The sequence below is a fragment of the Panthera onca genome, chromosome A1, assembly GCF_046562875.1.
Source record: "Panthera onca isolate mPanOnc1 chromosome A1, mPanOnc1 haplotype 2, whole genome shotgun sequence".
NCBI classification, from domain to species: domain Eukaryota; kingdom Metazoa; phylum Chordata; class Mammalia; order Carnivora; family Felidae; genus Panthera; species Panthera onca.
The window spans coordinates 221,250,322-221,263,130 of record NC_138339.1 but is presented as its reverse complement, the minus strand read 5'-3'; the positions used below and the strand labels follow the sequence as shown (position 1 = coordinate 221,263,130).

General features: G+C 47.2%; 1 protein-coding gene across 10 annotated transcripts in view; it reads left to right on the top strand.

Annotated features, from left to right (window-relative positions):
- The window catches only part of ATP7B (ATPase copper transporting beta), a 78,428-nt gene that overhangs the window by 25,400 nt on the left and 40,219 nt on the right, over window positions 1-12,809 (top strand). For 7 of the 10 annotated variants that reach the window (XM_060637263.3, XM_078434006.2, XM_078434005.2 and 4 more), the window contains one exon: window positions 7,759-9,013. In XM_060637263.3, the coding sequence (XP_060493246.3) occupies window positions 7,759-9,013 (1,255 nt within the window). Of the gene's footprint in view, window positions 1-2,523; window positions 2,579-4,395; window positions 4,662-6,429; window positions 7,237-7,758; window positions 9,014-12,809 lie in introns of those variants that run through there. The other 3 variants (XM_060637264.3, XM_060637265.3, XM_060637266.3) reach the window with 3 other exon arrangements.

The window sequence follows — 12,809 nt, the reverse complement described above, 5'->3', positions numbered from 1 at the left end:
GCTTTTGATTTGGTAAAAGTCTGATGGAATATTTGTTGGATAGATGTAAGTTAAAAGCAATGAAATTCTCTGAAACTGTTCATAGTAAAGCTGTTTGGAATGAAATTGCAAACAAGTTCTCTGAGGTAATAATCGTGAAGTGCTTCTTGGAGAGGTCTTATCGTTTGTGAATTTCTAAATTTTATTTTGTTGTGTGTAGAAAACAACATGCATCGTATGTATATATTGAGACTGGTTTATTTTATTTAACTTAACGCACTTTTTCTCCCAAGAAAATGGATGTACTGCACCCAGTTTCTCAGTAAGAGTTGATATTTTTCCTTGCTGTGGTCAAGAGAAGGAAATAGGCAATACATTTGTCCAGAATTTCCCAGGAACGACATAGTCAACCCCACAGCTGGGGTGGCCCTCGAGGGCAGAGTTCCAAGTGTCACACACAGACAGCCCAGGTATGTAGTCGGCCCTCATCAGTGTTTGAATTAGTGCCTGAGTTTTGGTTGGTTCGTTTTTTCAGTAAATAAAGTTGAAATAATAGTTGGTGGAAGCTCTTTCTGGACGCTTGTAAGACATCCTGGAGGGACAGTTTGAAGGGGTTGGAGTGGGAGCTGGGGGATTATGTATACTAGTTTTAATCTTTAGTTTTCCTTATCAGTTAAAGGGTGGAAATAGTAAGTTCCCTGCCTACCTCCTTGGGCCACTTTTGAAGACCAAATGAGCCATGTGTGTTGTCATAGTCCCTGTCACACATTTATTATGTTAGCCTTTTATTTTTTTTATTTTTTATTTTTTTTTTAATTTTTAACGTTTATTTATTTTTGAGACAGAGAGAGACAGAGCATGAACGGGGTAGGGTCAGAGAGAGAGGGAGACACAGAATCTGAAACAGGCTCCAGGCTCTGAGCTGTCAGCACAGAGCCCGACGCGGGGCTCAAACTCACAGACTGTGAGATCATGACCTGAGCCGAAGTTGGCCGCTTAACCGACTGAGCCACCCAGGCGCCCCATATGTTAGCCTTTTAAATCTTTTTAGCTTTCTGGCCTTCCTGCAAAATTGTAGGGTGGGTATTTTTACTACCCCACTTTACATGGAGCTAAGAAAACCGAGTTTCGGGTTTGCTCAGACGTGGCTGGAATTCATACCTAAGACTGTCAGATGTACCCTCAGTAAATTCCCAGCAAGTAGGAAGGACAGATATTTACCCAAATATGTGAAAGTGTGTTGTAGAGTATGAGACCATGTATATCACTGGTGCATCATTGTTGTCATCTGTATCACAGTGATTAATAATGTTTACATCGTGTGGTTTAACAAGACATTTTCTGGGGCGCCTGGGTGGTTCAGTCGGTTGAGTGTGGGACTCTTGATTTCCGCTCAGGTCATGATCCCTGGGTCATGGGATCAAGTCCTGATTCTGGGTCCACGCTGGGCGTGGAGCCTGATTACAATTCATTCTCTCTGTCTCTCTGTCTCTCTCTCTCTCTCCCCCTCCCCCCATCTGTCCCTCTTCCCCGCTCACATGCTTTCTCTCTCCCTTGCTCTAAAAACACAAATATAGAACCCAAGACATTTTCTTCTTTGCCTTAGAAAAAGTACAAAAGCACATGTGTTTTTTGATGGAAGCTTTTTTTTTTAATTTAAATTTTAAGAACTGAAAAACATAGACAGTCTCACCCACAGGTAACCTCAATTTTATGTATTAATAAATCTGCATACATACAGGTTTAGCAACAAGACATTGATTCTTCCTCAGTGGAGGCTTTAGAGACTGACGCCAGTCCGCCTGGGTGTTTCATGTGGGATCTTTTCTTGAGTCAAACAATCTCTTCGGACCCTCCCTCTCTTAGGAACCTCTGACATCCAGGGATTTCTCAGATAAGGGTAGGGCCTGGCAGTGACTCATTCACAATGTATTCCAGAGGATGTGGAAGGTCCCAGAACCACCGCCACCTCTCCTTGCGTCCTGCCTCCTCTTGCAAATGTAGTTGCCTTGAAATGCATTTGCAGTTAGGAATATTGAAGGGAGCAGAATGAGTGCCAGTGTTCCGCTGTAGTTTTTCTGAAGTACCAGAGACCCCGAGAGGTGACATACTAAGGGGCAAAGGCCCGACTCAGAAGCCAGCGGCCGGGCTCAGGGCTCCCGGCCGCTCCTCTGCCTCCTCCTTACTTTGCTCACTTGCTGAGGTGTTAGCCTGTTCCTTATTGTGGCAGGTAAGATGTGGCTGTTTTTCCGTGTTTTTCTGCATTTTGCTTTTCTGCATTGCAGTCTCCTCCTGTAATTAACATGGCTAAAAGGAAAATGTAACCTTAAATGTTGTTTTTAAAAAAATAGCCTGCTGGACTTTTGAGCCGGATTTAAATCCTAGCTGTTACTTAAATTGCTTTGTGACCTTTGATAAATCGGAGTCTGTTTCCACAGTAAAATGGTGATAAGAATATCTCTTTGTAGAATTATCTTGAGCATTAGAGATGTAAAATGCCATCCCCATAAAATACCACTGAGAACCATTGACTATTTTCTCTTATTGGATCTGCGTGCGTATGAAAGAACCAGGACTTCTCTGTATTTTGAAAGCTCGGGTGCGTAGAGTTGTGGGGGGTGGAAGTTGTATGCTGGAAGAATTGCATGCCTGTATATCGTTTTTGCCTTCAAAGTTGTTAAGGGTGGCACACACCCTTCAAGGTGAAAGAAGTCTCAAGGATAAATGGGCGAGCGGTGTCCTTACGGTTGACGGAGATCCAAGTGAGACTGAGAGCTCTCACAAGTGGCTCTAGCGGTCCTTGCTTTGTGCACACGGTAGAATTGCTCTTTGATTTGTGGTCACGGGCATTTTCTACAAGGCATGCCATTTCTGGGCTTTTCAATTTCAGTCTGGCTTTGAAACCTTTCATCAAAGCGTGGCACCCCACTTCCAATTTCTTCATACCAGGCTGGCCTGTCTGCACATCTTATTTTCCTTTCCTGGCTCCATCTTGGTGAACCGACCATTTGTATTCCTTTACCCGTCTTTTCTTTTACAAGCCCTGGCACTCACAGCAAAGTCCATGTGCCCTGGGTGTCCAGAGAGTAGCAGAGAATTGAAGTTCATGTTTGGATTCCCCTCTGTGGAATTTCCCCCCTCCTCCTGTGTTTCCAGTCCCTTCTAATCCTGATGCCCAGTATACTGATAGTTTGTTAAAAATTCCAAAGTTAGTTCTTCCCCAGTGTGTTGTTGGGCTTGCCAAAGAAGTAAGTCCCAGATGTCTGTTCTCAAGAAATATATAATTCAGTGAGAATTAGGCAACATTAGGGCTTCCATAAAGTTTTCCCAGGACACACTTTGTTCCCTGGACCCCCTCTCCAATGTGCCCTTAAACCTCAACGTGTTTGTTTGAATTCATTTGAGTTTCCCCCCTGACAAAGATTCTCCTCACTGAGGAATGGAATTAAAACCACACACACGTACCGATTGTATACACTTAAAAACTATCCAAACACCCAGCAACAGTTATGAGGTTGCTTCTAAACCAACAGAGACTTTCGTGTTTCATAAAGTTGTGTTCCGTGCAAAGCAAAGCTTTGTCTTTCGTAACTGCTTGTCTTTAGGAACCTGCCTGTCTAGAAGGGGGGCCTCTGAGTATTGTTTGCTACAAACAAATAGCTTCTAACGCTTCTGCAAACCCTTTTGGCCGGAGCATAGAATCCATAATCCAGGGATTAAGAGCTAGCATTGTGGCCTGGGGTTTGGTGAGTTAGAGCTAGATCTACCTAGGACCAAAAAAATCAGTTGGGTAGTAAATCATTAGGGATTTGTTTTTCCAACAGACTAGGTGATTGAGGGTTATGTCTTGTTTTAGGGAGGCAATTCTACTTATTAAGATACTGTATTAAAGCAAGTGTCCTTGAATATCATAGTTTTTCTTTTAGCTTTTTCAATTAATTATTTAATACCGGTTACAATCAAGTCACGGTTCTGGATCTCCTTTTACTCCTGTGTGGTTTTTTTTCTTTAATTTTCAGTTTTAAACTAATTATTTTTTAGAATTTGGTAATGTGTGCGCATTGTACAATAGGTTATACGTTGAAAAATAACTCTTCCTCCCCTCTCCTTGCCTCAGCCGATCCTCCTCAGACTCTGTACCAGTTTCTTATGCCTTCTCCCAGAGCCCGTCCATGTATATACAAGCAGCTATGGGGATAATACTCCTTTGCTCACAAATAGTGCTAGCATGCTATGATAGAACTAACTTTGGTGGCTCTCCCAACGAACTACAGCTCCTTGTATTTAAGCCCTTATATAATTCCTTCCCGTACTGACTGAGCTTGGCCATGTGCCTGGCTGTGGCCAATGGTGAATTAGCAAGTGTGATGCTAGCAGAGGCTTGGTAAGCGCTTGCATACTGGGACCTGTTCTCTGGGAATGTTCACTATTGTGACGCTCCCTCTCAGAACCCAGAAACCACCAGCTGTGAGGTACCCAGCCTAGCCACGTGGAGGGGCTCCATGGAAGAGAACTGAGGTCTCTGCTAACAGCTTCCAGTCACCCACATCAACCTGCCAGCCATGTCGCGGACAAACCGTCTTCTTGGAAGTGGAACCTCCAGTCTCACTGAGGCCGCCCCAGGCGATGCCATGAGGAGCAGACAAGCCTTCCCCGCTGAGCCCTGTCCAAATTGAAAAACTGTGAGCTATCTCTCTGAGCCACTAGATTTGGCTTGTCAGGCAGCAACAGATAACTAAAACACTGTATTCACCGTAAATTCTGTGTCTTGCTTTTGTTCACTGAATGATATATTTGCTATTTCAGTATATTTAGAGCTGCCTCATTCCTTTTTTTAAGAGCTGGAAACCATTCCTCTGTATAACCGTTCAATAATTTAGTTAATTGACCTCTTATTGATGGGCATTTATGTTTCCAGTTCTTTGCAGTGTTTAATATCTTTGTTGCATGCTTGCTTTTTTTTTTTTTTTAATTTTTAAAAAAAAATTTTTTTTTTAACATTTATTTATTTTTGAGACAGAGAGAGAGCATGAACAGGGGAGGGTCAGAGAAAGAGGGAGACACAGAATCTGAAACAGGCTCCAGGCTCTGAGCTGTCAGCACAGAGCCTGATGCGGGGCTCGAACCCACAGACTGTGAGATCATGACCTGAGCCGAAGTTGGACGCTCAACCGACTGAGCCACCCAGGCGCCCCTGTTGCATGCTTGCTTTTATACGTGAACAAATATATTTATTGAGTAAATTCATAGAAATAGAGTTGTTGGGCCAAAGAATATTTGGATTTGTCATTTTCATATGTAGTGCCAAGTTGCCCTCATGAGAGGTGATGCCCTCACCAGCTCTAGGGACTGCGTGGATGGTGCCAGCCTGAGTGGTGAGAAGGGCCACCGTGCTATTGGAGTGTTACATTTCTTCCTTACTATTGTTTCTGCAGATGTTGAAAAGGCGTTTGCGTTTCCTGTTTGATGGACTGCCTCTTTTCTGTTGGATTGTTGGCCTTTTTCTTTTTAGAAGGAGCTCTTTACATCTTAACAAAATTAGCTCTTGCTTAGTATGGAGCAAATCTTCCTCCGCCCCCCCCTTCCCCCCCCGTTTCTCATTTATCATTTTCCTTGGTCAGAGCCATATTTTCTCTTACTGTGGTTAGATTTATCAGTCTTCTCTAGCTTTTGGATTTTCTTGTTTTTCTGTTTCTTTTCTTGTATTTAGACCTGCCCTTGCCTGAGATTGTAATGGGTATTTTCCTGTGTTTTCTTGTATTATTACTATCTGAGGTCTCAGAAATATCTCTTGGTGTATAGGTCCCAAATTGTGTTTTTCCCAGTTATCCACTTAATACCATTGTGCTATGTCATCCTTATCATATACTGCACTTCTGTACCACAGGTAATTTGATTTGTACCACAGGTAATTTCAGTATATTTATTGAGTGCAATGAACGCTTGAGTGGCTATCCTGTAAATTACTTGTTTACTTTTTTTTTCTCTACTATTTTAGGGAATACTACAGTGAATGCTGTTAAAACAGTTCTTTATAATTATTAATCCCAGACTAGTTTCGGATTTCCTTTGTGGATGTACAAATGAACATTTATAGTCTGCTTTAGAAGTTATTTAAACTTTCAGGGCACCTGGGTGGCTCCGTTGGTTAAGCATCAGACTCTAGATTTGGGCTCAGGCCATGATCTCGTTCTTTGTGGGCTGTGGCCCCGCGTCGGCCTCTGCACTGACAGTGTGGAGCCTGCTTGGGATTCTCTCTTTCCCTTTCTTTCTGCCCCTCCCCAACTTCTGCTTTCTCTCTCTCTCAAAATAAATAAATAAACTTAAAAAAAAAAGGTTAAGGTTTTGTTAAGGTTCTCAAAAAGCTGAAGTTGGAAAGATAGGCATTTTATTTTATGCACAGGGTTACGGAGAAGGTCAATCCATGTAATGGAGAGTCATCTGAAGATCTAAGTAGGATTGTGTAAGCACAGAGACTGGCATGCTTTTTTGTCACATACCGTATGTAAAGGCCTGTTCCCGAATTTCTGAAGCATGGAATAGTACTGGTATAAAAACTGTATCTAATTAGGAGAGTGGTGAGCCTGGGACCCTGTGAAAGGAGGATTTGGTTTTGTGAATGGAACAGGTGAAGCCACATCATTATGAGAAGTCAGGAAATTATGCGTATACTCTGGTACATTAAGAAGATGGGTCCACTTAATTTGGTAAAACACTTTTAATTTTAGGTAGTGACCACAACTGTCCTGAACACCCAGGAGGGCAGTGATGCTCAGTGGAGGCAGAACAGAGAAGTTCCCCCAGCTCTCTGCCTCCTGCCCCTCTTGGCCCAGCCACTCGTGCTCATTTCCCTGGCTCGAGGAGCATACCGCCAGACCTTTTTCCCCAGGCATGTGGTCTGACCCCACGGGGCCTCGGAGGTCGGCATTCAGAGCAGGTGCCCTACGGTTGTTGAATTTAACCCCTGCTGAGAGAATGACAGGGACACCCCTAGAAGGAGATACAGAAGTCAGGTGTTGCCTATTCTGTGTATGTGCATTGCAGCAGCACCCCCAGCGTTTGAGCTCAAAGGACCACGTTCTGCAGGGAGATTTCAGGTATGAGCCAGAGGTGAGGGGGGCTCTGCTGAGAGCCTCCGCCCTCCCGTTGTGGGCCACTGTGCTGTCTGCCTCTGCTGGGGGCCTGCCACGCTCATTCTGTGCACATGAGCTGCATCACGCTCCCCTCCTTCCCTGTAGAGACCTCCGCATCTTCGAGGTAAGGAAAACAAGGTGGGCAGTTGACTTCTAGGTTCAGAGTCACAGAATGTTCAAGCTAAAAGAAACCCATTGGAACCATTTCATTTGATAAATAATGTTTTTATATCTTCCTTTCCCTGCATTTAATGTTGTTATACTCTCAGGATGTTTTGACACCAGTGGCAATGTTTTCCATTTTCTCAGTGCCAGACAAGCTGGGATATTTTAGCAAATATTAAGCTTTTTAAAAAAGAAATATTTATCTTTAAGAGAGAGAGAGAGAGAGAGAGAGTGTGTGTGTGTGTGTGTGTGTGTGTGTGTGTGTGTGAGTAGGGGAGGGGCAGAGAGAGAGGGAGAGAGAGAATGCCAACCAGGCTTCCCACTGTCAGCACAAGCCCGACGCAAGGCTAGATCTCATGAACCCAGGAGATCATGACCTGAGCCAAAATCAAGAGTCTGACGCTTAACTGACTGACCCACCCAGATGCCCCACAAATATTTAGTTTTAAGGATAAAAAAGTGTTATTTCTTTTCCTTTTAGATCCTGTCTAAACATTCTTTGCCCGCTCGTGTCTGGGAGCCAGCAATGCAGCAGAAGCAGAGTTTCGCCTTTGACAATGTTGGCTACGAGGGTGGTCTGGACAGCGTGTGCCCCTCTCAGACGACCACCGGCACCATCAGCATTTCGGGCATGACTTGCCAGTCGTGTGTAAAGTCTATCGAGGGCAGGATTTCGAGTTTGAAAGGCATCGTGAGCATTAAGGTTTCCCTGGAACAAGGCAGCGCGACTGTGAGCTATGTGCCGTCAGTCCTGAGCCTGCCACAGGTTTGCCGTCACATCGAGGACATGGGCTTCGAGGCCAGCATCACAGAAGGAAAGGCCGCCTCCTGGCCCTCGAGATCCTCGTCTGCCCTGGAGGCCACGGTCAAGCTTCGGGTGGAGGGCATGACCTGCCAGTCCTGTGTCAGCTCCATCGAAGGCAGGCTGGGGAAGCTGCAAGGGGTAGTGAGGGCCCGAGTCTCCCTTGGCACCCAGGAGGCAGTCATTACTTACCAGCCTTATCTCATTCAGCCCCAAGACCTCAGGGACCACATAAACGACATGGGATTTGAAGCTGTCATCAAGAACAGAGTGGCACCCGTAAGCCTGGGACCAATTGATATTGGGCGGCTACAGAGGACCAACCCAAAGACCCCTTTGACGTCTGGTACCCAGAATCTCAATAACTCTGAGACCTTGGGGCACCAAGGGAGCCGTGTGGTCACCCTGCAACTGAGAGTAGATGGAATGCACTGTAAATCTTGTGTCCTGAATATTGAAGAAAATATAGGTCAACTCCCAGGCGTTCAAAGTATTCAAGTGTCCTTGGAGAACAGAATTGCCCAAGTACAGTTTGACCCTTCTCGTGTCACCCCCGGGGCCCTGCAGAGGGCCATTGAGGCTCTTCCTCCTGGGAACTTTCAAGTTTCTCTTCCTGATGGAGCAGCAGGGAGTGGCACGGATAATAGGCCTTCCACGAATCTCGCCCCCGCCCCCGCCCCCGCCCCCGCCCCCGCCCAGGGAACCCGGATGCAGGGCCTGTGCAGTACCGTGGTGCTTGCCATTGGTGGCATGACCTGTGCGTCCTGCGTCCAGTCCATCGAAGGCCTGCTCTCCCGCAGGGAAGGGGTGCGGCGAGTATCAGTCTCTCTGACTGAAGGGACTGGAGTGGTGCTCTATGATCCCTCTGTAATTAACCCGGAAGGACTCCGAGCTGCTGTTGAAGAAATGGGATTCAAGGCGTCAGTCGTTTCTGGTACGTAGTTGACCCACGTGAAGCACACCCTGGGGTCCTCTCCTTTCTCCTTGCATCTTAGGACAGAGTGACAGCGGCCACACTCACTGCTCACCGGCCAATGTTGGTGACAACATTCTGCAACTTTTCCTTGCGTGTCAAGTGTATCAGGATAGAAGAAGTCGAATTTCTGGGTGTATAGCTTTTGCCTCTCGTGTAGCTGGGAATGAAATGCTAAGTTCTTTGCATTTTTCTGAAGAGAACTCCTGATTCTGTGTTCTTTTTAAAAAAGAGTCCTGTGGGGCCAGGGGGAACATCAGGCTCTTCTGTCTCCAGAAGAACCATCATCACACTCTCTGAGATTTCTCTGCCCAACCAAACAATAAAAACAGAACCTTAGTCTCACCTGGATCCCATTCTGTTGAAAGTGGGAATTGAGGGGATTCAGTGATGATTGCCCTTGCCCTCCTTGATGGCTGTGGGTAGAGGGGTGCATTTCTGCCGGGCGCTCGGGCCTGGGAGCGGTGGGCTGGTGAGCAAGTGAGACTCCTGAGAGCTTATGTTGTAGCCCCGTGTGAGCCGGTGAGCTCCAGGATGGGACGGGGATGCTGGAGGCCAGGAGGCAGCACAGTGTGCTGGGGTTGCTGACAGGAGCCCGAGCAAGCATGAGGACTCAGGAAGGTGGAGAGACGGGCGGGACAGCAGGGGGACCACTCTGAACGGGTCTGAGTGTCAGCTGAACTTGGACTTGACTGTAAAGGCCAGGGGGTCAGCAGTGGATTTCTTTTTTAAGTTTATTTACTTCTTTTGAGAGAGAGAGAGAGCGAGCAGGAGAGGGGCAGAGAGAAAGGGAGAGAGAGAATCCCAAGCAGGTTCTGTGCTGACACTTGGGGCTGATCTCACGAACTGTGAGCTCGTGACCTGAGCCAAAATCAAGAATCGGACGCTCACCCGACCTCGCCACCCAGGCATCGGCAGTGGATTTTAATCAGAGGAAGCGCAGGTGAGTTTGCACTTGAGCTGGCCAGTCGGTGTCAGTGTAGTGTGGATGGAGGCACGGAGGCCGTGTGGGAGGCTGGGTGAGAGGAGGTGGGGCTGGAGGGCAAGAGACGGAATAGGGTGACATTCAGGAGGTTGGGTCCAGCAAGCTTGGTCCAGAGGAGGGGTGTGATGGGGCAGGCCGTGGAGGAAAGGGAGAGCCGGCGGGGAGCCCTAGGTGTGCAGTTGCCGGAGGCCGGCTTGAATTCCTGGAGAGTGGGGCTGGAAATGCAGATTGGAGTGGCAGGAGCCAGGGGAAGTGACGGAAGACCAGGGAAAGCGAGCGTGACCGGGGAAGGGCAGAGGGAGGAACGTGATGGCACTGGTGTGGAAGGAAGGGGTGTCCGGAGGAGGAAATCGTCACAGACAGGGACGGCACCCTGGAAAGAAAGGAAGCCGTTTCAGGGGCCTCAGGCTCCGTGCAACTAGGAGGTGGGGGAGGCTCCGGTGAGCCCAGCTGCATGGTGGAGCCGCAGACCTCCAGGAGACGAGCCAAGCGGCGGTGGAGAGGTGATGGATAGGTGCGGCCTTCAGAGCCAGGCCGGAGATGAGGAAGCGCGGGACATGCCACAGCCAGCTGTGTGGGCAGCAAGGTTTTAACCGTTTGGGTCCCAAGGTACTGGCCCCGTGGGGCGGGGCGAGTTGCAGGTAGACCAGGACGATACAGTGCCAGCTGCGGGCACTCAGACTGTGCTGCAGGGCGGTGGCCAGCCCGGCACCAGGAAGGGCTCGTGGGCAAAGCCCCCCGGCCGCTCCCAGGGCCAGCTGGACTGGGGCTTCCCACATGTACTTTGCAGCGGCCGCCGAGATAAAGTGCGTCTCCTTGGAAAGGTCCCCTGTCAGTGGGGCTGGCCTGCACTTACACCCTTAAAGGCAGTGGGTAAGTCATGTGGAATGACTCGGCCCCATTCTGTACTTTGTCTTTTGTACCACGTTTCAGGAAGGAGTTTGTTTTTAAACAAAAATCAGTAAGGAACACACAATGGAACACACAATGGAACAGTAAATCCTGTACTTAAATGGTAGGAAATGTAGTACAGAGTCATCATCAGCTCTATTTGTATGAGGTTTCAAGTCTTTAAACAGTAGAGTCAGGTTGTTGGCAGTAAAAAGAAATTTGCATTGAACTGCATAATCCAGAATAATTGGATTTGACCAAGTAAGCCTAGAAAGAAAAGAACAGTGATTTTTATTGGACAGAATTATGTGTTTAGCCCAAGAGGTATTTAGTGTACCAGATTTAGCAAATAAAATATAGGACACTTAGTTCAATTTGAATTTCAGATCAACAGTGACTAATGTTTTGGTATAAGTATGTCCCAGGCAACATTTGGGGCACGCTTATACTAAGAAAGTATTTGTTGTTTATCTGAAATTCACATGTAGCTGGGCGTCTTGTATTTCACCTGGCAGTCTTAATTTAGGATAAACCGTAAGTGTGCCGGTAACTATCACTGTAGCCACTTAGATATTAAAAAAGAATTATGTGTATTTGATTGGTCATTCCGGATTGACCAGGAAGAGGGGCTTTTCTTGAGCACAGTCTTCAAACCAGGTGATTTGTTTCTCCTTGGACTCAGCAGCACCCAGCACATAGTAGGTATTTGTGAAGGAAGCGAAAGAGAAAGAAAATAACAGGCTGTGACAAGCCGGGTCATGGGGTAGCTCAGTGACAGGATTTAATCCAGGAGCTACTCAGACAAGTTAGAGAGCCGAATAACCAAACCAGGGAATGGGAAGGAAACCCAAGAGATGGCTGGTAGCAGAAGCTGGCACCCCAGGCAGGAGGGTGCCACCAGAGCCCAGGGGCTGAGGTCACCTGGTGGGAGCTGGCTCACCACCGGAGCTACTAAGGAGGAGGCCGTGGCCAGGAGCTGGGCTCCCAGTAGGTAGATGAGAAACACATTAGGTTTCCCCCATTTCTGTCCTGTTTCCCACTTGCTACCTCCAGGATACCAAATTTAACCAGAAACCAGTTGACAAGGGAGCCTGGGAAAAGTGGTTTTGCAGGGTCAGCCCCCTTGATAATGGAACAGGGAGAGGAAGGAGAATGATCAAGAGCATGTAGGCAAGTGGCAGGCACTGAATTTCAGTCAGCTTATTTGACAGCTAAAAATACAGTAAGATCTGGTTTTTATCTAGAAATCAGCTCTGCATTTGTGCACTGGTTTGCCTGGTAAATGTTTTTTGTATGAATGAATTAATGGACAGGTGATTGGATATATGAATACAGTGTGAGGAAAAGTCATCTATCATGTATGACATGTTCCCCTCAACCTTGTAAATGGATAATGTCACTTCTGGGGCACTGTTCCCTCATCCCAGCACGTACTGAGGGTCTTCTGGGCCCCAGGCACTGTGCTGGCCGCCATGAGTACTCGGAGGCCGTCCAGGACCCGCCCACATACAGCTCATACTCTAACAAGGAAGCAGATCAGAGACCCATCATCCAAGGCAGGTTGGAATACATGCGACAAGGCAAGTGTAGGTAAAGCACTCCTGAGATTCAAAAGATGAGGAGAAAAGCCGGCATCTGGTTGTGGGGCTCCCAAAGACCGGATAATGGAGGTGACATTGGAGCTGGGCTCAGGTAAGACTTCAGAACGCGATGGCATCTCAGCAGGCAGAGAGGGGCAAGACCACACACCGGGAAAAGTCGGAGGAGACATGAGCTCCAGCTTGTCTCGGGAGCAGTCTGGCTTGGGTGGAACTTGAATATAAGTAATGGAAGATAAGGTCAGATGGGCCAGCATCCTGGTACAAGCCACCATCAGCTGTG